This window comes from Chrysemys picta, chromosome 1, assembly GCF_011386835.1.
Source record: "Chrysemys picta bellii isolate R12L10 chromosome 1, ASM1138683v2, whole genome shotgun sequence".
In the NCBI taxonomy this organism is placed as follows: Eukaryota; Metazoa; Chordata; order Testudines; family Emydidae; genus Chrysemys; species Chrysemys picta.
Genome location: NC_088791.1, coordinates 114121027 through 114144719, shown reverse-complemented (window position 1 = coordinate 114144719; position 23693 = coordinate 114121027). Strand labels below are relative to the sequence as shown.

General features: G+C 43.0%; 2 protein-coding genes across 20 annotated transcripts in view; one reads left to right on the top strand and one right to left on the bottom strand.

Annotated features, from left to right (window-relative positions):
• CALD1 (caldesmon 1) overlaps positions 1–23693 on the bottom strand; it is a 245624-nt gene that overhangs the window by 134751 nt on the left and 87180 nt on the right. For 18 of the 19 annotated variants that reach the window (XR_010592602.1, XR_010592601.1, XM_005288047.5 and 15 more), the window contains one exon: positions 8017–8122. The exons of the other annotated variant lie outside the window; for it this stretch is intronic. Coding sequence is in view for 10 of the 18 variants with exons in the window: in XM_065567187.1 (XP_065423259.1) it covers positions 8017–8122 (106 nt within the window). In the remaining 8 variants the exon portion in view is untranslated. The remainder of the gene's footprint in view (positions 1–8016; positions 8123–23693) is intronic. 19 annotated transcript variants of the gene reach the window in all.
• Positions 10428–12427, top strand: LOC135975639 (myb/SANT-like DNA-binding domain-containing protein 2). Its single transcript, XM_065567290.1, has 2 exons — positions 10428–11140; positions 12132–12427. Exons 1-2 carry the CDS (start codon positions 10564–10566, stop codon positions 12299–12301), a joined length of 747 nt encoding a protein of 248 aa, XP_065423362.1. The 5' UTR covers positions 10428–10563; the 3' UTR covers positions 12302–12427.

Below are 23693 nucleotides of genomic sequence, written 5' to 3'. Positions count from 1 at the left end.
ACACTTCCTGTAACAGTTGCCAGTGGAGAATGCAGCTTCTCTAAGCTGAAGTTAATAAAAACACATTTACGCTCCACAATGACACAGGAGAGGCTGGTCAGCCTCGCAACCATCTCAATAGAGCATGAGCTGGCCCACACTGTGGACCTTCAGGAAGCAGTTCACATCTTTACAACCGAGAAGGTACGGAAAGCACCACTTTGATTATTCAAACAGATAAAAATGCCAGTGTTTACTATGCAGACAAGAAAAGTTACATTTGCTGTTCAGGCGTTTGAAAGTTAAGTGTTACTTAAAACTTTTGAACAAGGCATTTTAAGTTGTTAGTTCTCCTTTATTGGGGTAGGTAGCAGAGCAGTACCATGAGAGTAGAACAGGAAGAAGGCAGAATTGAGACCTTTCAAAGTTTTGGCCCAAGCGAGTGGGCATGGGAGTGTCATTTGAGCTCACCGCCTCAGGTGCCAAAATGTTGTGGGCTGGTCCTGCCACTTAGGAAGGAACAATCAGTTGCACACATACAAAATGGGAAATGACTGACTAGAAAGGAGTACTGAGAAAAGGGATCTGGGGGTCATAGTGGATCACAAGCTAAATATGAGTCAACAGTGTAACACTGTTACAAAAAAAGCTAACATAATTCTGGGATGTATTAGCAGGAATGTTGTAAGCAAGACACAAGAAGTAATTCTTCCGCTCTACTCCATGCTCATTAGGCCTCAACTGGAGTATTATGTCGAGTTCTGGGTGCCACATTTCAGGAAAGATGTGGCTAAATTGGAGAAAGTCCAGAGAAGAGCAACAAAAATTATTAAAGATCTAGAAAATATGACCTATGAGGGAAGACAGAAAAAATTGGGTTTGTTTAGTCTGGAGAAGAGAAGATTGAGGGGGGACATGATAACAGTTTTCAAGAACATAAAAGGTTGTTCCAAGGAGGAGTGAGAAAAATTGTTCTTGGTAACCTCTGAGGATAGGACAAGAAGCAATGGGCTTAAATTGCAGCAAGGCGGTTTAGGTTGGACATTAGAAAAACTTCCTAACTGTCAGGGCAGTTAAGCACTGGAATAAATTGCCTAGGGAGGTTGTGGAATCTCCGTCACTGGAGATTTTTAAAAGCAGGTTAGACAAACACCTGTCAGGGATAGTCTGGATAATATTTAGTCCTGCCTTGAGTGCAGGGGACTGGACTAGATGACCTCTCGAGGTCCCTTCCAGTCCTATGAGTCTATGATTCATTAGATTGCACTGAAGTACCAAAACCTGGCCATAGCTGTCGCCTCCTCATCACACCCACTTTCCCCACTACTCACTACGGCTCAGTGTAGTGGTGACATCGCCTGCCCTCTCCTGGATGTAAACCTAGAAGTTAAAGTACAAGAACCTAAGGGGACAGCTTCCCCTCCTTTGTTAAAAGCAGAGAGTTCCCCGTCCTCTTTCTCGCCTGGGTGAAATGTGCCATCCAACAGTTCCCCTCCTCTTTGGCTGGTGGGGTGAGTGTGCCCCTTCCCGTTTCAATAGACTTCAGCCTTTCTGTAAAATGCCCCCAAATAATCCAGGTGACAAGTGAACCAGTGAAGGTGAATACAGCATATATACCTCCTACTACCTCCTATATGGAGGGGGGAAAGCGAGACAGAATCATTTTACCATTGAAATACAGCTACGTCTGGGGTGGAAATGGCAGCTGTTTTACAGCAGAGAGCAAGACTATGCAACAGTTTAAAAACAGTAAATGAAGGGAAATGCCTTATACATTTGGAAATTTAGAGGGAGTTTATGTAGACAGAATGATAAAAAAATAACTAAATGTGGTTAGAATATGAGGGCTACCATTTCTTCTCTTGTGAAAGGCTCTATGAGATCTCCTAGATACCACATCTCAGAGCACTACAATGTAATTCCTGATTGTGAAATCACACTGCTTTTTGTAAGCATCGCTAACACAGCCTATCACTGCACAGTTGTCAGATCATTTGTGTACAATAATCCTATTGCTTAAAAATTCTCTAGAAGTTGTCACCGCCTCTACATGGAGATGTGACTTTTTTTCTACAGCTATCTGCTTTATTAGATCAACTAATATATACTGCAGCACCACATGCACATCTTTATTTTGATCGTGTCTACAACTAACACTTGCTATCACCAAGTTTGCATATCCAGCCCAACTGCACAAAGGGAAGGGCCAAATTCTGCTCTTCTGGGAGTTGTTCCAGGTTTGTAGTGATGTAAGTGAGAGCAGAAAGCTAGCCAAAGAGAGAGAAACTTCTAGCCAAAGAATGAGGAACGTCTTCTGGTCACCTTTTGTTCTTTGAATTTTGTGTACGGACCTTTGTTTGTTGATATACCCCCCTCTGCACATTCATGAAAACAAGATGTTCTTCAGCCACTTAGACTTGTGGTAAAACAGATTTAAATAAAATCTTCACAGCATTACAGTTTTACTATGTAACATCTGTTTTTGAATGTTTACAAAAGAAAAGGCTGAGGCCTACTCACGAGGAGTGATTGGAATCTTCTGTTCTGTGCTTCATTATAATGTTGGCAGTGAATAAAAAAAGATAATTTTTACACTGTGAAATCTTATTGGCATCTGATTTTTTAAAAATGTGATACTTCAAGAAGTTCAAAGGAAGAAGTTAAAATTCTACACACAACCTTAACTCTGCCCTTCTCTCACCATCATCAATGTCAGCCTCTATTCCTGATACCCTCTTATATCCATACATCATCTCTCTTCTACATATTCAACACTTCAATATAAGCTTGATTTCCCCAATATACCATCCTAGGCAGATGCTTCTCCAGAGACTTCCATGCTCCATGTAGAGGGACTGGCAGTATCTTTGTGACACCTCTGCCAGTTATCTTACCTCAATATATCATATTTCAAATCTTCACATCGCAAATCTGGCTGAAATAAAGGACACATCCAGCACCAAAGATACTCCACCTCCACTTTGGAGCTGTCAGCCTAGACTTTCTTCTTGACAGGCATGACTGACCAACAGGAAAGAACCAATATCCTTCACTTCATACCAAGAGGCAGTGTACATGTGCAGCACCTATAAAAATCAACCTTTATAAAGTATCTCTTGTTTAGATATATTTTAATGCAGTTTAGCATCTGGAAATAAAGGAGGAAGAGCCAGCAACATGTGACCAGACAGCTGGTCCCCAGTTTAAGTATCACTGGTCCAAAAAGATTTCACTGGAAGAATGTTCCTGATATTCAGCCTAAATTTTACTTTTCTTATTACTCCCAGTTAGACCCCAATGTAGAACTTAAATAATTTATCTCCATCCTTAACATTTACACCCTGCAAATTTCATAGACTATTATCATGTGACTATTATCATCATAGTTTTTTATCATTTATCATCTCTTAGGCAAGCTACAGAGATGAGGTCACTTCAAATTCTCATTCAGTTACATTTATACTTAGTTTGGTTATTTTACTAAGTATACACATTTGCCTGAAGATTTAAAATGGAAACAATATAATAAGAAATCAAAAATGACTGGTGGAATTTAGCAAATAAAAATAACAGGGGAAACTGAGTTTTATTTTGAGATTTCAAGATTGAACCTAAGTGGATTGAAACCAAAGCAAATATTCACACAAATATTTCTAAAGACAAATAATCAGTAGGTTATCTTCAGCTTTAAAGCAAGGCAAAAAGAAAAGATACTTAGATTTGTCTTTCACTGACGAAACTACCAAAAAGACAAGTAGGTTTCAGAATAGGTAGGATAACCCTTGAGAAAAAACAAACAGCAAAAAGACCACCAAAGCCCCACAGACATGTTTTAGACTGCACATGCCACATAACTAAGGACTGCAATTTTCTGCCTCCAGTTCACACATTTAACAATGGGAAACACTACTTTCCACAAAAGATGCTATTCTAGTTATGTGCCCTTGTACCCTGTCGGAGAAACAGCTGGTATCCAAGTCACAGCAAATTTGTATCAGGTCTGCAATAAGAGTCAGTCTCAATTTGTATCAAACTTTCAAAATTAGGCTGAATGATGGATAACAGCTTTTCCTACCGTGAAATATTTTCAAAACCCCACAAAATCAACAAGTGTGATGCTTTTATATGTTTCATATAATAAATATTTGTCGTTATATTTTTCAATGTAGAAGTTGCAATTAAAGTTCTCACCCTTCCCCTTCAGTCAAATCAAACTAGCAATGTTGAAGGTGTCTGACAAGTAAATGGAGCTTGTAATAAAGATATAGAGATCCCAAATGTGATGGAAAAGAATCTTCTCTCAAATATCAGTTGCCTCAGGTAATATCTTGCAATTTGGGAGATCTGCTCTTCTAAAACAAAGAACTGCCTGCAGAGACTCTGAAAGGTTTTTCAGGGTCAGAGCTTAAGTAACTCAGGGAAGCCTAATTTCACTCTGTGTTTCATTTCTACACCTAAATGTAATTTACTTTCACTTTATGGCCTCTTTACACTGCCTGAAGTATATAAAGGGACCTTAATGTACAAGGGAATCAGACCCAAATACTTTAACATGTTGGATCTGGCAGCTCTCACTCATATGAGAAAAAGATGCAAAATCAGGCCATGAATGGAAGCCAGTTAAATAGAGAACTTCAAGAGATATAGAGATCATGCTAAGACTGGATAAACACCCAAAGGTTCTCATGCACATTGAAGGGTACTATCTTCTAATCTAAACCACTTAGGTCTACAAAACTGGGTTGGAAGTGTCCTGAGAAGAGGTTTTCTTTTGAGGTTTCTGGTGCTTCCTGCTTCCAGCTGATCTAGAATTACAGAACAGTCACAGAGCATCTTTCAGCCAGGGATCTTAAAATATTTTTAAAACACCTATAAAGTCTCAAAACATCCTGTGCATTAGATTAATATTACCAATGCAGTTTTACAGATGATGATGATGGATATATACTTATATAGCATTGTCCAAGGATCTCAAAATGCTTCAGAAACATTAAGTGCTTAAGCATTACAACATCCCTGTGAGGTTCAAATGGTAAGTATTGTTATTTCAATGTTAAAGTCACAGGTTATAATGACAGAACTAGGGAATAGAAATCAGGAGTTAGTAGTAGACCTGGGGGATGAAATCCAAGGATCCCAACTCCCAATTCATGGGTCTAACTTTTACATGACACTTTGCCCAGATCCTCAAGGGTATCTTTGAGGATCCCTGGACCTTCCTGCCTTAGAAGGTTAATATCACCTAAAAGACTACAGAATACATTTTCTGCTGTGGCCGAGAGCCGTTTGACACAGCTAAGGGACTGTTTGTCAGCTGAGGATAGCTGCCACGTCCTCGCCTACCAGCTACATCTGCTCTGCACCCACTGGGAAGGTCTGAGTAGTTTCCAGTCTTTTTGCATCACATGAGCAGCACAAAGACAGAGCATTGCAGTGAACCTGCTCCTATACCTGATCACTGCGCTCATTCAGAGAGTTTTGTTTTTAAACTTTGTCTTGCCAAACACTTTTATCAGAAGCAGATTTCTTGGCAATTAGTGTCAATTTCACAATTCCTAGGTGGTGTAATTCCTGAATTTAAAAAATAAAGAATGTTTCTCACCTCAAATTTTGGGTGAGTCACAGCAGGTTTGATTGTTTAGGGTCATCCTTAAGTGCTGCATTACTTTCTGCAACTAATGTATTGGTTTTCTTTGTTTCAGCTGTCGGTTAGCTCAGTGGTTCATTAATGCAGTGAATAAAACCTTTCCTAGCAGCAGAGTTACACCACTAATCAGGCTGAGTGACCAGTGAAAGGCAGTCATCACATTTTCATGGGACTAGGAACTGAATCAGGATGAATGATATCACTTCCTGAACTAGCCTGTCTGGTATTGAACTAAACTAAACTCCAACCGCACGTACACTCGCACCTCTCCAAAAATGTCACGCAACACAAACCACCACCAGGGGCTAGACTGTAACAAAGAACTTTTATATGGCGCTGGTGCAGGCTAGCGCTCACACAAAGTCCCAGATTCTACAGAGAAGCCCATTCTGCTGAAGAACCAGTTTATGGGGGTGAGCCACAATTTCCACCTCATTCTGTTTTGAAGAAATGGAGATAGATTTGGCGCTGTATCTCCTATCAAATGCAGCACACCAGGTCAGCCCAGGAGAGGGAGGCAAAGGTGACTCTGGCCAGATTGTGTACTACCCAGATTGTGGAATGCTTTGGGGGCCTCAGTGACCTCCTCTGTAGCAGATAGACTCAGAGAATGCTCCAACTTACAGCAGCCTTCGCTGGGCTGCCTATCGCTGCTATGCAGCCCAGAATTCCCATAACACAGAGCAGTGCAAGCATGATCCTCCTGCCCCTGATTGACCATCAGCTTTGCTCGCATTGACTTCAACAGACTTTGGATTAAGCCTGTAAGGAGACATCATCATCCCTGGTGAAACTTCCCTGAAGTCATTGCAGTTACACCAGCGATGAAAGTGGCCCAACAGCACCTCTAAATTGTTGTTTTCTTGCAAGGATAAACTCAGTCTAGCAGATCTAAAAAATACACTTGTTTGCTTTTACAGTGGTGGTCACCTTTAACACATTTATGTTTATCAGAAGTTACTACTAACTGGTATCAGATACTGCAATTATTGTCTATTCTAAGTAAAGAAATAGTTGTGGATAACACTGTTTAGTGAGTGGTAAATGTCAATTGTTGTTAATGACATTGCATATACAGGATCTATCCAATTGGAATCATATGACATTGGGGTCATATTACCTTATTGCAAATCTAAAGAAAATTATCCATATCCTCCGAAATGTATATGGCATAGTCTTCAATTTCAAAGAGTCAATGGAAGAGCTAGTCACCAATTTTGCATGGAAATGTTTTTTTCCAATGTAAAATGGCTTTTTCAACCAAATACAATTCTCAAGACATATGTCTATTTATGTCAAAATATTCCGGTTTTCTACAAACAAAACTGAACATGAAAACTGCCTTTTGTTTGTTTTTGTGTTACTGTAATTCTTGCTTGTTTGTTTTTAGGATTTTGTTTTTTCAAAAGAGCTCAGGACACTGACAATCTTGCCTTACCTGTGGGTACTGAGCATTTGAAAATCTGGGCCTTAATCTCCTTGGGTCAGATTGTTAAAGGGATTTAGGCACCTAAAATGCAGCTAAGCACTTCACATAACAATGAAGGCTCTGAAAACTGATCGGGACAGAAAGCTGCCTGCAGCACTTAAAGCAGGCTCTGGGTTGGAGTTGTTACATGGATGCAAATTTAAGAATAAAGGAACTTGTTTAACAGAAGTTCTCACTGCATTAATGTCAAGTATAGTACAATACCAGTCTGCAGTATATATCCAGCCTGAATTGCTGTATGAAAATATTTCAGAGCACAGAAATTGGAAACTGTATTTTCAAAAAGTTTGTGACCCCTCTAGCAGTGTTCACTGGGTTCTGGGTTCCAGAAGCCAGCCAGGACAGCAGTGTGTATATGTAGCTCAGCTTTGCATTTTGTGTTTATTTAGTAGACACGGTTATTTGAACCCCACTGCCTGTGTGGTTCCTTCATAGTTCATTTGTTGAGTAAAGAGCAAAAGAAACAGGAGTCTAACATCACAACCACAAAATCTTATTCACATAACTTAATATGATTTAGTATTAATAGCAGTCTCAGGAAGCAGAAATTTTAGAACGCCAAAAAGACACAAGAAAACGCTACTAAGATCAAATGAAGAAATACGTACAGCTGTGAGAACATTTTCCACATCCCCAAGAAGTAATTATTGCAAAATTCAAGTAGTTCAGACAATCCTTTACATCTCTACTACATCACCAATAAACCACAATGCAGAAAGTAGTCTATTATAGTGTCTCCAACAGTATACAAATTCAAGGCCTGATCCAATGCCCGTTGAGGTCAAAGGGAGTTATCTACTGACTCCACTGGGCTTTGGATCAGTCTCTAAGGCAGCACGCCGAAAACAGTGCAGCTGCCATTGGCAAGGAATTCAAAGGTAGTCACTTTAATCATATTCACATGAAAGCAATCAGATGCACGCTTCTGGGCCTGTCAACCACACACCAGCCACTGAGCGCTAAGGAATGAATTTGGAATGATGTCCCTGGAGCACTGTGGGTGATCACTGTAAAGAAACAAGAGTTGCAGAGAAATGTTTAGTGATGATGATTTTATGATAATGCACACAAAATGCTTTTTCAAGGAATACTTTTTCTGTTCAGAGAACTATTCTTAGTAAAAGCACTATGGAGATTTTAAAAATATAGAAAATACAGCAAAACATCCCAAAAACAACAGACAAAAAAGCACCTATTATCAACATTCAGCTAGACTCTAACAACATGAATGCCACTGACAGCAGAACAATTGAGATGAACTCTTAATATAAAGAGGACAACTATTTAGGGTAATCCCAGAGGATGTAACTACAAGTAAAGGAGCCAAGGGGAACTTACAATGGATAGCAGGAACATGCAATACCAATGATCTCTATTAAAACAGTACATTAGTCTTCCAGGGTGGTGGCAGAAGCCCTTCATTTGAATCATTTAAAACTGAATGGAGCAAAGCTGGAGAACCTACAGTAGGGAACAATCCTATACTGACAAAGGGAGATAGAGAAAATGACCTAGGGAAGATGCTGAAAGGCACAAAGGAGAGATGAGCACCCAACGCCTATTGAAAGTCAATGGCATTTGGGCACCTAACTCCCCTTTCTGCCTTTGAAAATCTCCTCCCACAAGAATAATTTTCCATCTTGCATTTCTATCAATGTGTAAGACTACTAAATTCACCATGGATGTAAGTCTTCTATACACTGACTTCCATCTGAATTCCCTCCTTGAATGCTGTGGACATACGCATCAAGGAAAGCAGTACTAATAAGTCTACTATGCATCCTGCCACTACTGTGGCATCATAGAAAATTGCCGTGTTATATGATACTGTGCACCTTCAGAGAGCCTGGACTGTTCTCTTAAGAATCATGCACCTCCGTATACAGAACAACATCCCAAGACCCATGCAGTGCACTAAATAAATGTATTATTTAGAGTTACCACCGTTTACTAATCTTTGTTACTCTTTTAGTGCTAGACTATGGAAACTTTACTTATGCCAGTAGGCAGTTACTCACAGAAAATAACTTCATGGGGCTCTTCATGTGAATTACTGCTCACCAAGTTGAGTAAAAGTTTCAGAATTTGGTCCTTAGACTTTAAAGACTCATGTTTATATTCATGTTGCCTGAAGCATGGGGATGGTCAGATACTGAGTTTTGATTCAACCATTATAGAGACAGGTCAGATGCAAAACTGAGAACTGAATTTCCACAAAGTAAGGGGCATCCCGTTTCAGGCTTTTAGTTCAGGCTCATCTCTACTTGCAGCATAATAAAGATTACTAGATATACAGGGCATCAAACAGTACCTGAGTAAGGACACTCTTAATCACCTCAATCAAGATATAAGGAGAGGGTCCTGGGACTTCATTCTAATTTTTCTCACACTGGTTTGCTTCAGTGTAATTACTGCAGACTCACCCTGGAGTGAGAAGTGCATCAGGCCCATCTCTCTTGGCAGAACCCTGCCTCATGTACACAAGGTAATCCTTTCCAAGCTAGTGAGCTCACTCACACTCTGAAATGTTGAATTTATTTGCCTATTTCCAATTTCACAGTATGCACAACTTGGCCACTGCAGAAACCCTCACTAGGAACTGCTTACAACGATTCCTTGGAGCCTTGAAAAAATTCAGATCATGGAGTACAAAGGTTTCTGGATCTATAGGGAACTTTCTGCTTCCAACCATACCTATTCTCCTTCCAAACTCCTTCTCAAGATTTTTAAATATGGGGACAATGCCATGAAATAGTTCCCTCCTCCTTCCCACACTGTTAGCAATATTCGAGTCACAGTACCTGGCCTTGTCAGCCTGCGTGGTGTTCACTCCATCCTGAAAATGACTTTGGCTGAATTAAGTTCAACTGAATGTCAACAGACATTTTATTGATGTTATAAAAATCTTCTCCCATCCAAACACCCTGAATCCGAGGAAAGTTCAGAACTGGGTTGGAATCCAAACTTCATGGCTTAGACCTTTCTCTACTAAATATTGCTATGTTTTGGCCACACTGTCATAATCTGAGCTAAATTGGTGCCATCCTCCAGTTCCTTTGGCCTGGTCTACACTAGGAGCTTATGTCGAATTTAGCAGAGTTAAATCGAATTAACCCTGCACCCGTCCACCCAACGAAGCTATTTAGTTTGACATAGAGGTCTCTTAAATTCAATTTCTGTACTCCTCCCCAACGAGGGGAGTAGCGCTAAATTCGACATGGCCATGTTGAATTAGGGTAGGTGTGGATGGAAATGGACGCTAATAGCTCCGGGAGCTATCCCACAGTGCACCACTCTGTTGACGCTCTGGACAGCAATCCGAGCTCGGATGCTCTGACCAGCCACACAGGAAAAGCCCCGGGAAAATTTGAATTCCTTTTCCTGTCTGGGCAGTTTGAATCTCATTTCCTGTTTGGACATCGTGGTGAGTTCAGCAGCACTGGCAACGATGCAGAGTTCTCCAGCAGAGGTGACCATGCAATCTCAGAATAGAAAGAGGGCCCCAGCATGGACTGATCGGGAAGTCTTGGATCTGATCGCTGTGTGGGGCAATGAGTCCGTGCTTTCGGAGCTGCGATCGAAAAGACGGAATGCAAAGATCTACGAGAAGATCTCAAAAGCCATGACAGAGAGAGGATACAGCCGGGATGCAATGCAGTGCCGCGTGAAAATCAAGGAGCTGAGACAAGCGTACCAGAAGGCCAAAGAGTCAAACGGACGCTCCGGATCCCAGCCCCAGACATGCCGTTTCTACATTTCACTGCATTCCATTCTAGGTGCGACCGCCACCACTACCCCACCATTGATCGTGGACTCTGAGGATGGGATATTGTCGACGGCCGCTTCCTCGGAGATGTTAGCGGACGGGGAAGATGAGGAAGGTGAGGAGGAGGACGAGGCAGTTGACAGCACTTACAACGCTGATTTCCCAGACAGCCAGGATCTCTTCATCACCCTCACAGAGATCCCCTACCAACCGTCCCCAGGCATTAACCCAGACCCTGAATCAGGGGAAGGATCAGTCGGTAAGTGTTTTAAACATGTAAACATTTATTTTGAACAGAACAGGAATATTAACAATGGGTTTTTCATGATTTGTTTGCCCTAGGTGCTTAACGTTTTAGTCCTTGGCAGTGCAACTACTGCAAAAGAATCTAACAATGTCCAGTTTATCATGATTAGTTTGCCCTAGGCGCTCTACTTTTTAGTCCTTGCCAGTGCAGCTACTGGAAAAGAAGGTCTATATATCCGGGGATAGAGCTGAAATCCTCATGGGACATCTCCACGAAGCTCTCCTGGAGGTAATTGGAAAGCCTTTGCATGAGATTCCTGGGGAGAGTGGCCTTATTGTGTCCTCCGTGGTAGGAAACTTTTCCTCGCCAGGCTATCATCAAGTACTCTGGGATCATTGCCTTCCAGAGCATGGCGGCATACGGCCCTGGTTTTTGCTGGCTTTCACGCAGCATGTGTTCTTTCTCGGTCTCAGAAATTCTCAGCAGAGTGATGTCGCTCATGGTGATCTACTTAGAATTAGGGGAATGTTACTATTGGGACTGCTTGCCTGTTCCTTTACAGAACTGTCACTGGCGGTTTACAGCCACGCGGTGGAGGCGGGAGAGGGACAGCATACAGGGATCTTTCCTGGGGACAGCCACGAGGGGGTGGGAAAGGGGCAGAGTTCATGCTTGCCGGATTGCCGGCAGCAGGAACTGGACAACGATAGGAGCATTGCTTTGAACATGAAAGGAGGGCACTGCTTTAATTTAAGTTTTAAGCAGCCAAAAGTCTACGGCTTACCATGTCAGCCTGCTACCCGAATTCTGCTGTCCTGCCCCGCTTGTCTGATCTCCACTGCAAGACCCCAGGCACTGAATGCGAAGGCCGAAAATTCAACCTTGTCCTGAGTGCGCATGTGATAGATGCTGTGCATGGTCTTGTTCACAGAGAAAGACTATATTCATTGTTTGCAAAAATGTATCTTTATGAGGAATTCACTCCCTTTTTCCCATCCCACAGCTGCGAATGTCTCCCGACCTACCCTGGCATCCCCCTCGCAGAGGCTGGCGCAGATTAGGCGGAGAAAGAAAAGGACACGGGATGACATGTTCTCAGAACTTATGGGCTGCTCCCGAGCCGATGCGGCCCAGCAGACCCAGTGGAGGGAGAACATGTCGCAATACCAGTGAGCACACAGAGAACGGAAGGAGAGGTGGCGGCAGGAAGACAAGCAGGCGACTCAAACGCTGCTTGGACTAATGAGGGAGCAAACGGACACGCTCCGGCGCCTTGTGGATGTTCTGCAGGACCGGAGGCAGGAGGACAGAGCCCCGCTGCAGTCTATCTCTAACCGCCCTCCCCCGCCACAAACTCCCATACCCCCCTCACCCAAAGTCCCAAGAAGGAGGGGCGGCAGGGGCCGTGAAAACTGTCACTCCACCCCTGCAGATTGCTCAAGTACCAGAAGGCTCTCATTCCCAAAGATTTGATAAGTCCTTTCCTTCCCGCCTCACCCAAGCCCCCGTCCCAGTTTCATCCCCTAACTGTGTAGTTGCTAATAAAAGATATGTTTCTGTTAATTACTGTTTCCATCATGTTCTTTTAGGGGAGAGTGTGTTTGAAGGGGGGGAAAGGAGGTTGGTAATTGGAGAGGACAGTCACCTTTCCCAGGGTACAGACACGGGGGCAGGTTCAGCAGAAGTCACTAGACACATTGCAGTCACTAGGCACCCTGGTCAGTCTGGGAGGTGGTTTTCATGTTCTGTGGAGGGGGGGGGGGCATATGACTTTGTGGCGGGGGAGGGCGGATATAGATCTTATGCAGCGGTCCTTATCCTGGATCACAGAGTCATGCAGAAGGGGATCTGTAACCGTCCTCCCCCGCCACAAAGTCACATAGCCCCCACACATAGAGTCCCGAAAAGGAGGGGTGGCAGGCTCCGTTGAAACAACCAGTCCACCACTGCGGACCACTCTAGGAGCAGGAGCCTGTCATTCCTTGAGTTTAGAAGCGTTCTTCCCATCACTACGCCCACTCCCCACCACAGTCTGCGTCCCAGTTTCAACACTTTACCGCGAAATCCGTAATAAAGAAAATGGTGTTCATTAACAAAGTTCCATTTACTTTATTTTTAAACGTGTGTTAGAAGGGGGGGATGGGGTGAACGGGGTATGTAGCTGGAGAGGATAGTCAACAGTAAGTGGGTAAAGAAACGGGGACAGGTTCAGCTTCTCTTTAAACAAACTTAATAGTCAGAGGTTACCCTGCTCACTGAGGAACCTAGCTTTCAAAGCCTCCCGGGTGCACACCGCATCCCGCTGGGCTCTTCTAATCGCACGGCTGTCTGGCTGGGCGTAATCAGCAGCCAGGCTATTCGCCTCAACCTCCCACCCCGCCATAAAGGTCTCCCCCTTGCTCTCACAGAGATTGTGGAGCACACAGCAAGCTGCAATAACAATGGGGATATTGGTTTCGCTGAGATCAGAGCGAGTCAGTAAGCTTCTCCATCTCCCCTTGAGATGTCCAAAAGCACACTCCACCACCATTCTGCGCTTGCTCAGACGGTAGTTGAAGAGTTCTTTTTCAGTGTCCAGGGAGCCTGTATAGGGCTTCATGAGCCAGGGCATTAGCCGGTAGGCTGGGTCCCCGAGGATCACTATAGGCATCTCCACATCCCCAACCGTTATTTTCTGGTCCGGGAAGTAAATACCTTCCTGCAGCCGTCTAAACAGACCAGAGTTCCTGAAAACACGAGTGTCATGAACCTTGCCCGGCCATCCTATGTTGATGTTTGTAAAACGTCCCCTGTGGTCCACCAGTGCTTGCAGCACCACTGAAAAGTAGCCCTTTCGGTTAATGCACTGGCTGGCCTGGTGGTCGGGTCCCAGGATAGGGATGTGAGTTCCATCTATAGCCCCACCGCAGTTTGGGAATCCCATCGCGGCGAAGCCATCTATGATGACTTGGACGTTTCCAAGGGTCACTACCTTTGACAGCAGTAGCTCAAGGTTGCGTTGGCTACTTGCATCACAGCAACCCCCACGGTAGATTTGCCGACGCCAAAGTGATTCATGACTGACCGGTAGCTGTCTGGCGTTGCAAGCTTCCAGAGGGCTATGGCCACTCGCTTCTGGACAGTCAGGGCTGCTCGCATCCGGGTGTCCTTGCGCTTCAGGGCAGGGGACAGCAACTCACAAAGTTCCAGGAAAGTTCCCTTACGCATACGAAAGTTTCGCAGCCACTGGGATTCATCCCAGACCTGCAGCACTATGTGGTCCCACCAGTCCGTGCTTGTTTCCCGGGCCCAGAATCGCCGTTCCACAGCATTAACATGACCATTGCCACCATGATGTTCACGGCGCGGGGTCCCGTGCTTTGTGAGAGGTCTGTGCCCCTCTCAGACTTCATGTCCTCACCGTGCTGCCGTAGCCTCCTCGCCCGATTTCTCAGCATCTGCCTCTGGAAAAGGTGGATGATAAGGTGCGAGGTGTTGACAACGGCCATAACTGCAGCAATGGTCACAGCGGGCTCCATGCTAGCAGTGCTGTGGCGTCTGCGCTGTCACTCACCAGAAATGTGCGCGAACTGATTGCCCGCCGGCGCTTTCAGGGAGGGAGGGCGGGAGTGACGGTTGGATGATGACAGTTACCCAAAACCACCCTCGACACATTTTTTTCCCCAGCAGGCATTGGGGGCTCGACCCAGAATTCCAATGGGCAGCGGGGACTGCGGGAACTGTGGGATAGCTGCTCACAGTGCACCGCTTCCAATGTCGACGCTTGCCCCATTAGTGTGGACTCACAAAGTCGAATTACTGTCCTTAGTGTGGATACACATGTTCGACTTTGTAATATCGATTCCACATATTCGATTTAAGTACAATCGAACTACTCTCGTAGTGTAGACATACCCTTTGATTCGCTGATCCAAAGTATCAGACTCATATTCTGATCTCATTTATGCAAGGGAGTTACAGCATTGCTAAACCAAAGTAACTGAGATCACAATCAGGCTCACAGTGGGCCAGGTTCTCAGCTGATGTAACACAGAGTAGCTTCATTGACTTAAAAATTAATAGCTGTACTACAGCACTTTTCATCAGCAGCTCTCAAAGTGTCTTACCAAGGAGGCCAGTATCATTATCCTCATTTTACAGATGGGGAAACTGAGGCACAAAGAGGTGACGTGCCTTGCCCAGGGTCACCCAGCAGGCCAATGGCAGAGCTGGGAAGGTCTCCCGAGTCCCATTCCAGTAATCTAATTGCCAGCCCAACAGAGCTATGCCAATTTAAAGCAGCTGAGAATTGGGCCCTGAGTGTTAGATTCTGCTCTCAGTTACTCTGTTTTTAGGATGGTGAAACTCCATTGACTTCAACAGTTTTATGCCAGTGAGATCTGAATGGGAGACTGTTACTTTGGGTCACAAAAAAACAAACAAAAAAAACAAAAACTGGAGAGTGGTTGTTGAGTTGGGATCTCATTCCAGTTAAGGCTGGACATCTTTGCCTGTAAATTTTTAATCTTCTACAGTAGTGCTGCCAGTGTTGGCTTTCTTGCAAATTCATTTTTTTTCACTGAGTTGTGAGACTGGGAGCAGGAAACCATCTTTAAATAACCAGTCTAGGTAAAGTATTTCTTTGTTTATTCAGTTCTTCCAGATTTCTTTTTTCCTTCAGTTTTTATGGCTGGATTGCCATGTAGTTTATTTATATAGGAAGACATTACTGAGGGAGGGTTTAAATAAAGCATTCCAAGATTTCCTCACACGTTCAATCATTTTCAACAAAGGAAGCCTTTAATTATAATGTCTGGCAAATAAGAGTTGCTGATAGAAAAGGGGGATATGGGCAGCACAGTCCTCATCCAGTGTTACCCAAACAGGTGTCTGTATGGTTTGTTTTTCATGCAATCTAGGTTTTGTTTAAAGCAACTCGCTTTAACTGTTCATCTTACCACTTACAAACAGTTTATTAAGATGCAAAGGTTAAAATTAAATAACATCTTTTGAACTAAGAACATGCTTAATTTTAAGCACACGCTTATGTCTCATTGACTTCAACTTAGGCACGTGCTTGAGTGGTTTGCTGAATAGGGAAAAACTTAAGAACATGCTCAAGTGCTTTTCTGAAGCAGGCTCATATTTCTTAAAGCTTTTTGCCTGCATTCAGATGAAATTACTTCAGCCATTTTAATTATCTAAATTTCTGTATTATTGTATTGCAGTAGCACTTAGCAGCCCCAATCCTGGACCAGGGGCTCTACAAACATAGAACCAAAAGGCAGTCCCCAGCCCCAAAGAACTTACAATCTCAGTAGAAAATGTGTGAGACAAAACACGAAAACTTTCAGAGCAAAAGCTCAGTTTCTGAGAACTTCCCAAATGAGGGAAGCAAGGGGCTAGAGTCAAAGTGCCATCTCAACCACAGGTGAAGTACAGGTCTTTTACTGTGGTCCTGTAATTATTAGGACACAGCCCACAGGACTTCAGTGAAATACTCTCCCCGCCCCCCTCAAAAATGTATGTGTTTATTTAGCACTGTTAGTTTACCAGGGTTATGGAGTGCTCAGCCCATTCAACAGAGCTTCATCTTTCTGGGAGAGTTGGTCTGAAGAGGAATTTAATGATGCAGAAAAATATCAACACTTATTCATGCCTTGTGGGAATTTGGGGTATAGGAAGGAACCATTCCACCCAGTGGTATTTCGTGTATGAACTACACCTTGTGAGGCCACACAGACTGCCAAATGGAACTCATTGATCATCCTCATGATGCTCCAGCTGTATTCAGGAGTTGGAAGTGGAGAGAGAGAGGAGGGGGAAAGTACAGTATTCTCAGTGCCCAAAGCCTTTGCCTGAGCATCTGCTATGTGCGCTGGGGATCTCTTCACAAGTAAAGAGGAAAGAAATCCTTCCCCAACAGCTTCTCCTTGGAGCCTCGAGGCTGGAGTAGCTGCTTAATTGCTTGTACGCTCACCCACCCAGTGGTGTACCTACTTCTGCCCTACTCTCAATTCCCTGGGCATGGCAGCATGCGTAATGATCCTCTGGAACTAGCATGGCTCCACAGTGTAAAAGAGTCTGCACTCCCCACACAGATTCTCCAATAGCCTCCTGATCTCTGCAACTGACTGACCCCAATTCCTTTGCAGATAGGACCCTCCACACTGACGGGGGCTGCGGAGGCAGGATTTCCCCAGTAGAAATGAGCATCATTGATGTGATGATTACACTTGAGCCTACAAGTCCTTGCATGGTGCAGGGAGGACAAGCCGGCTGTGTCCACACAGTAAGAAGCACAGCCACTCTTGTAAGATTAAGCGCTAGGTATAGTCCACCACACTGAGCAGAAGTAAGTTACAAGTCCTTCCTTACCCTGCACTCCTGAGAGCAGGCACACAAAAGGATGATGCCTGGGGCTGCCTGAGCAGACATGGGCTGGAATCCTCAGCATGCAAATTAGCCATTTGTTTCCTTCTTTGACCTTATTCCTGCTACTTAGCAGGAGCCATTTTGTAATCACACAACAACACTCACATTAATACAAGTTCATCATCTCCTGCTCCTTCCATCTTGCTCACTTTCTACCCCAGGCTAATTTCTACGTGCAATGCTCCACACCTGCCCCTGAGCAGGGTCACTGCAGGGCTGATGCTCTGACAGAAGTCAATGTTCAAGCTCCCTTTGACTTCAGTGGGAGCAAGGTCAGGCCAAGCATATTCCAGAACAGCCGTGTGTTCCTGTGAAATGATATCTTCTTAGCAAAGCAGCAACATGTGCTGCAAGGAGGAGCCAACAAGAGAAGGAATTTCCCTCTCTGATTGGGACCTGAAAGGATAAACATTTTTAAATTAAAAGTCAAAACATGCCATGTTTCTCTCTGCAGAGCTGTAAATTGAACATAAGCTCTTGTACAACTTTGGCAGTAGATAAAGACTTGTCTCCAATTAAATACCCTATTGGAGCAAACCCTTTTATGGCTAATAAAAAAAATCCCAAATTACTTGCAAAACTGCATCTCCCAGATATTTAATCTGCTGGCTAACTGCAAACCTTCCAAACTATCGGCTGCCGACTGCATTAATGATAGCAGGATGTGGAGTTCATTGTCCCTTTTGGAAAAGATTAAGGAATGCTCGTAGCTGTGATCCAAATATTAATACCCGTAAAGAATTAGTGCATAATGAGGCAAGACACGGTCATTTGAACAGGAGGCAAATGGAAACTGATTCAAAGAATTATTTGGCAGCAGTTAAAATCATCTGCATTAGCAGATAATAGAATTTACTCAAAATGGGCAAACAGATGCAACTGAAAGAAGATGAGTCAGTAGCAGTAAAAACATTAGCAATGTCTCGTGTGAGGCTGTGATTTTTCTTCTGTTTTAAACTTGGTCATTAGACATGATAACAGCCGACATTCAAGCGGGTGGGGGTGGAAGCTGCAACAAACATGAATTAATGTTTGGCAAGTCATATCCTTTTAAGGAATAATTAAATGAACATGCTTCCAAGAAGAACTGTGTAACTGACAATTGTAGTGCCACCATTAAAAGTTACTATTTGTAGATCCTGCTGTTCACAGCTTCAATGAAAATAAAAAGGGGCTAGCATAGAGAGCCATGTGAAAATGAAGGATTTCACCCAGCAGGGTTTTTTTGTGAACCTTTCCTATGGTTTCATTTCACATGGGTTTTTCACTAAACAAGGGCCTGAAGGAAACCCCCAGACAAGAACAGCCTCAAACTTCAGGGAAGTTAGGTTCTGGATCTTCACTGTTAGTCCCCTATGTTATCACCATAATGAGTGAGAGTGAAATCTCAGGTCTGAATTAGAAAAAAATTTGGAAAAAAAAAATTGGAAAGAGTTGAGCGGAGGGCAACAAAAATGATTAGGGGGCTGGAACACATGATTTATGAGGAGAAGCTGAGGGAACTGGGATTATTTAGTCTGCAGAAGAGAAGAATGAGGGGGGATCTGATAGCTGCTTAAAACTACCTAAAAGGGGGTTCCAAAGAGGATGGATCTAGACAGTTCTCAGTGGTACCAGATGACAGAACAAGGAGTAATGGTCTCAAGTTGCAGTGGGGGAGGTCTAGGTTGGATATTAAGAAAGACTTTTTCACTAGGAGGATGGTGAAGCACTGGAATGGGTTACCTAGGGAGGTGGTGGAATCTCCTTCCTTGGAGGTTTTTAAGGTCAGGCTTGACAGAGCCCTGGCTGCGATGATTTAGTTGGGGATTGGTCCTGCTTTGAGTAGGGGGCTGGACTAGATGACCTCCTGAGGTCCCTTCCAAACCTGATATTCTATGATTCTATGAATGCTCTCAAACTCTGCAGAGTTGTAGATCTGGTTCTATTTCTACATTCTGAGACTCAGGGCAATTTCAGGTTTGCACCCAATGAGGTTTTATTTTAGCTTCCAATTCAAACTAAATCATACTTTCTTAGTGAGACATGACCAAAATCACCAGATTTCAACTCTTCACATTCATTTCCATGGTTCTGGTGCAAAACTTTAAACTGATCCAGATTTACTTGAAAGGTATCAAATCCTAAAATTCCAGCTCAGACTAAACCTTTGAACTCATAGTGAATTAAGACTCAGTAACGGGGAACTCAGGGTGAGTAAAAATTAAGGTCTGTTTCAATTTTCTAATGATCCCTGTCAGAGCTAAGTTTTATGTGGTTTTAAATTTCATTATGAACTTTTTGCACAGCTCAGTTAATAGAGGGCAGGACTGTGCATTCCTCATTTATGCATCAGTAAGTGCTCTCCAAAACACACTTGCAAATCCAAGTGTTCAAATATTATGAGTTGACCCACCCCCCCCCCAAAAAATCTGAGATTGGTTTAAAAATCATGAAGCCTTTAAAAAAAAAAAAGCAAAGCTCAAATGGTCTGGTTGAAAATTTTTCATCTAAACCTTTTTTCAGTGAAAAATTTGGTTTGTGAGAAAACGAAAATAGATACACAAAGTGTCTGCTTTCCTCAAAAAATTCATTCTTTCGTCAGAAAACTTAAATATTTTGGTTTTCAGGCAATTTTTTTCCCAGCAGTTTTCGTTTTAAAAACCAATACGTTTTCAGTTTGGGGGTGCTCATGTTTTTGAGGAAAAGTTGAAATTTTCCACTAGGGACCCCTACACACACACACCAGGAAGGGGGTCAGAAAGAGGAATTTGGCTTAACTTGGGGGAGTAATTAAAGACTCCCTCCTGGGAAGAGAAATGCCCTTCTCAGGTACACACATCCCATAGGTGGGGTCTAATACCCTAGGAAGGCATGCCAAAGCCGGGGGGAAAGGAGTGGGCAAATCCCTTCCCCACCTGATGGTAGGTAACTGGACTCCAGGAGAAACTGCAAGGTAAAGATCAAACTTGAAGGGAACCAAGTCTATTCTGACCACCCAATCTGATCAACGGGGTGCTCTTTATACCATCTAATGGTAGAGGGAGGGAGGTCCTAATGCACAGCCTGGATAGCTGGCATGTAAAGGGATGTAGTATGACTGCCCTCCTCTTTCCCTAGCAGATGAAAGAAAGGCAGGAGTGGCTGGCTCAGGTCATAATTTCAAACCCAGAGGTTTTAGGGTGACAGAGCATGCAGAGGCAGAGGAAAAGTCCCCATGCGTACCCATCCAGTGTGATCTAAATGGGAAAGATATGAATACTGTATGTCAGTTTGGCAAGGTGTATGTTTAGTATATAATATATGATGTTTAAATCAATAAAGAGAAATAGAGCTGCTGTCTCTCATGAGTCAGTGTTATAACTTCCCTGGGGTACTGGAGGAGTTTCCCTTTCTCTGTTCATCTTCAGATAGGGCAAAGATGTGGCCATTTATGAATTCCATTTCATTTTATCAACCCTTCCATGATTGTAACTTCCAATGTAGATTATAGCTTCCATTTTGTAGCAGAAAACAGGCTATGCCCGGGAAACTGAAGCAAGGCAATCAAGGAGCCATCAGCAGTGAATGGCTCTTACTCGCTTGAATAATGGGGTCATGTGCCTTTGCCCTTTCTACATCTGTTGGAACTAGGAAGAAGTGCCATGGTATTACAAAGATGACTGTTGTCACAGTGCAGCTAAAATTCCACAAAATAATTAAAAGCAGTACAACATACCCAGATGCCATCACTCATTTGGAAAGAAGCATCCTAATGGCCTGTTTTTAAAGTGGCTAAGTCTCTAGTATATCTAATGTTTGAAGGTTGCAGAGACAGCAAAATGTCTCCCGCTAGCAACTGGTTCCAGTGACTAAAACAACTTGCTACTTCCTTCCAGCTAATGGAGCTCTCTTTTAGCTCAAATAGTAGAGACTTGTCATTTTGATGCTAGGTCCTGGGTTCCATCTCCACTGCCATTCATTCAGTCTATATGAATGTGGTAATGGCTTGTTACATGGACATTGCCAACCCTAACCCTACAAGCTTCCAGCACTAAAACCACAATTTTCTTTAGCTTCAGAGAATGTATGTAGACCACCAGAATCTGAATAAGATACTTAGGATCTTAAATATCAACACTTAAATCTTTAACTCAGTCCATACCAGAAACAAGCCTGAACTTTAGGGAGGGGCAGTGTGTTCTCCGCTATAACGATGGCCAGCTCCATTAGCCAATGCTGATAAGAAGGGGCAAGGTCCTGCCTTCTTCCCACTCTATCCCAATCACTTTGAGATGGCTTGTGACCTAACAGGTGCCAGCAGGGGGAAGAAAAAAAAATCTAGTTTATAGTTTGCAAGTATGGTAGATTGTGTAAATTAAATACCCAGACTTCCCAGCAGTCTCAAAAAATGTCCTGGGTGTTCAGAGCTATCTGAACTTTTCCAAATCAGGTCAGTCCAGCCTTCTGGAGTACGCCACATTTGAAAACCTCAATGTACAGTTTCAATACTTTGTTACTCATGGGCCATGTGAATAAAATTGAATGATACACAATGGGCACATTCTTCATATGAAAAATTATATGTCGTCTCTACCGCTTTTCAAATGGCAGGGACAGGCTGATGTACTGTCGGTGTGTGTCTGACGAGAAGCAGCAGTGATCTATTTGGAGATGATTGAGCCCAAGCTACTCATCTGGACTGTTAGCTCTGTGACCGAATGGTATGAAATATTACATAAAATCTATGTAACACATACAAGCTAAGTGCAAATGATGAAAGAAATCGGCAAGGGAAAACAGGCCAGAGAGCTGTTATGATGGAAGAATAGCAGCTGGGAAAACTGAAGTCAACCCAGCTATGTTATTTTTAATTAAAAATAAACACTGACTTTGTTGCCAAGGGATTGGTTAGCATTCCATTGATTTTTTTTGTTTTGTTTTTGTTTTACTTTATTCTTATCAAGTATTTACAGATTTTGCAGACATCCCATGGTCATAAAATTGTGTTAGTACACGGTGTTGTACAGCCATCTAATTTTATGTATGACATTTCTAATACAAAAATTATAGTTGTTTTAATTCCCTCCCATGGATGATGATAATATTTTGATTCAACACAGCATTCTAATAGTCTATTATTTTTAATTCTTTGTTAATTATTTCTTCATTGGCTGGGATCTAACCATCTTGTCAGCGATGTACGTGGGACCCCTGGTAACTTCAAAGGGAATTGCATGTGTACAGCTGATGGTTTGATCAGGGCCCTCTCACCATGTTAACTACGGGCTTGTCTACACAGAGCAGCAATGGGCACAACGGAGGTGTGATTTTTAAAAATGTGCACTAATATGCTGCACATTAATGGGTCCATGTAAACCTTTCTGGAGTGTATTAGAAGTTCCCTGGCGCACTTTAACATTGTTTGAAATAGAACTATGTAAAAGTGCATTACAGAACTTTTAATGCACATCAGCAGGATCTACTGGGACCAATTAATGTGCAGCACATTAGTGCACTTTAAAAAAAAATCTCACCTCGGTAGGACACATTGCTGCTCTGTGTAAAGAAGCCCTTAGGTTTCATCTGGCAGGATGTTAATCCTCTCAGGCCAACATTGCTCCTTTTGGGCAAATCTTGGGGCAAGATTCTTTCACCACTGGATATGAATAATGTCCACTGTAGAGAGTAGACTTTACTGCAAATGCCCATCAACTTCAGTTAATGTTTACTTAATAAGGACAGAGTAGAAACTGAACCAGGACCTTTACTTCCCAATTTGCCTAAAGCAGGCAAATTGGGAAGTATAGGTCTTTATTCAGTTTCTATTCAGTCCTTATTAAGTAAACGTTAACTGAAGTCGATGGGCATTTGCTTGAGTAAAGAGGACCTCAAGATTTGGTACAAGTTTTTCATACCCTCCAATGGAGATATTCAAGTCAACCTCATCAACCTTTTCCCTCTTCTGTCCTCCATGCTTGTAGCCCTTGTCTTCTGTGCTTTCATAGAATCTTGGGGTGAGAACCTTCTCCTATGAATTTCCCATTGGAACAACCTTACTTTAACTCTTCACCTCATTGACTCTCATCATCTCATTTCAAATCTTATCTGAGATCAAGACTTCTCTCCCTTGCATATAACTGTTAATTTCTCTTTTCATCTGCTTTATGATTTAACTTGGTAACTGTATGGT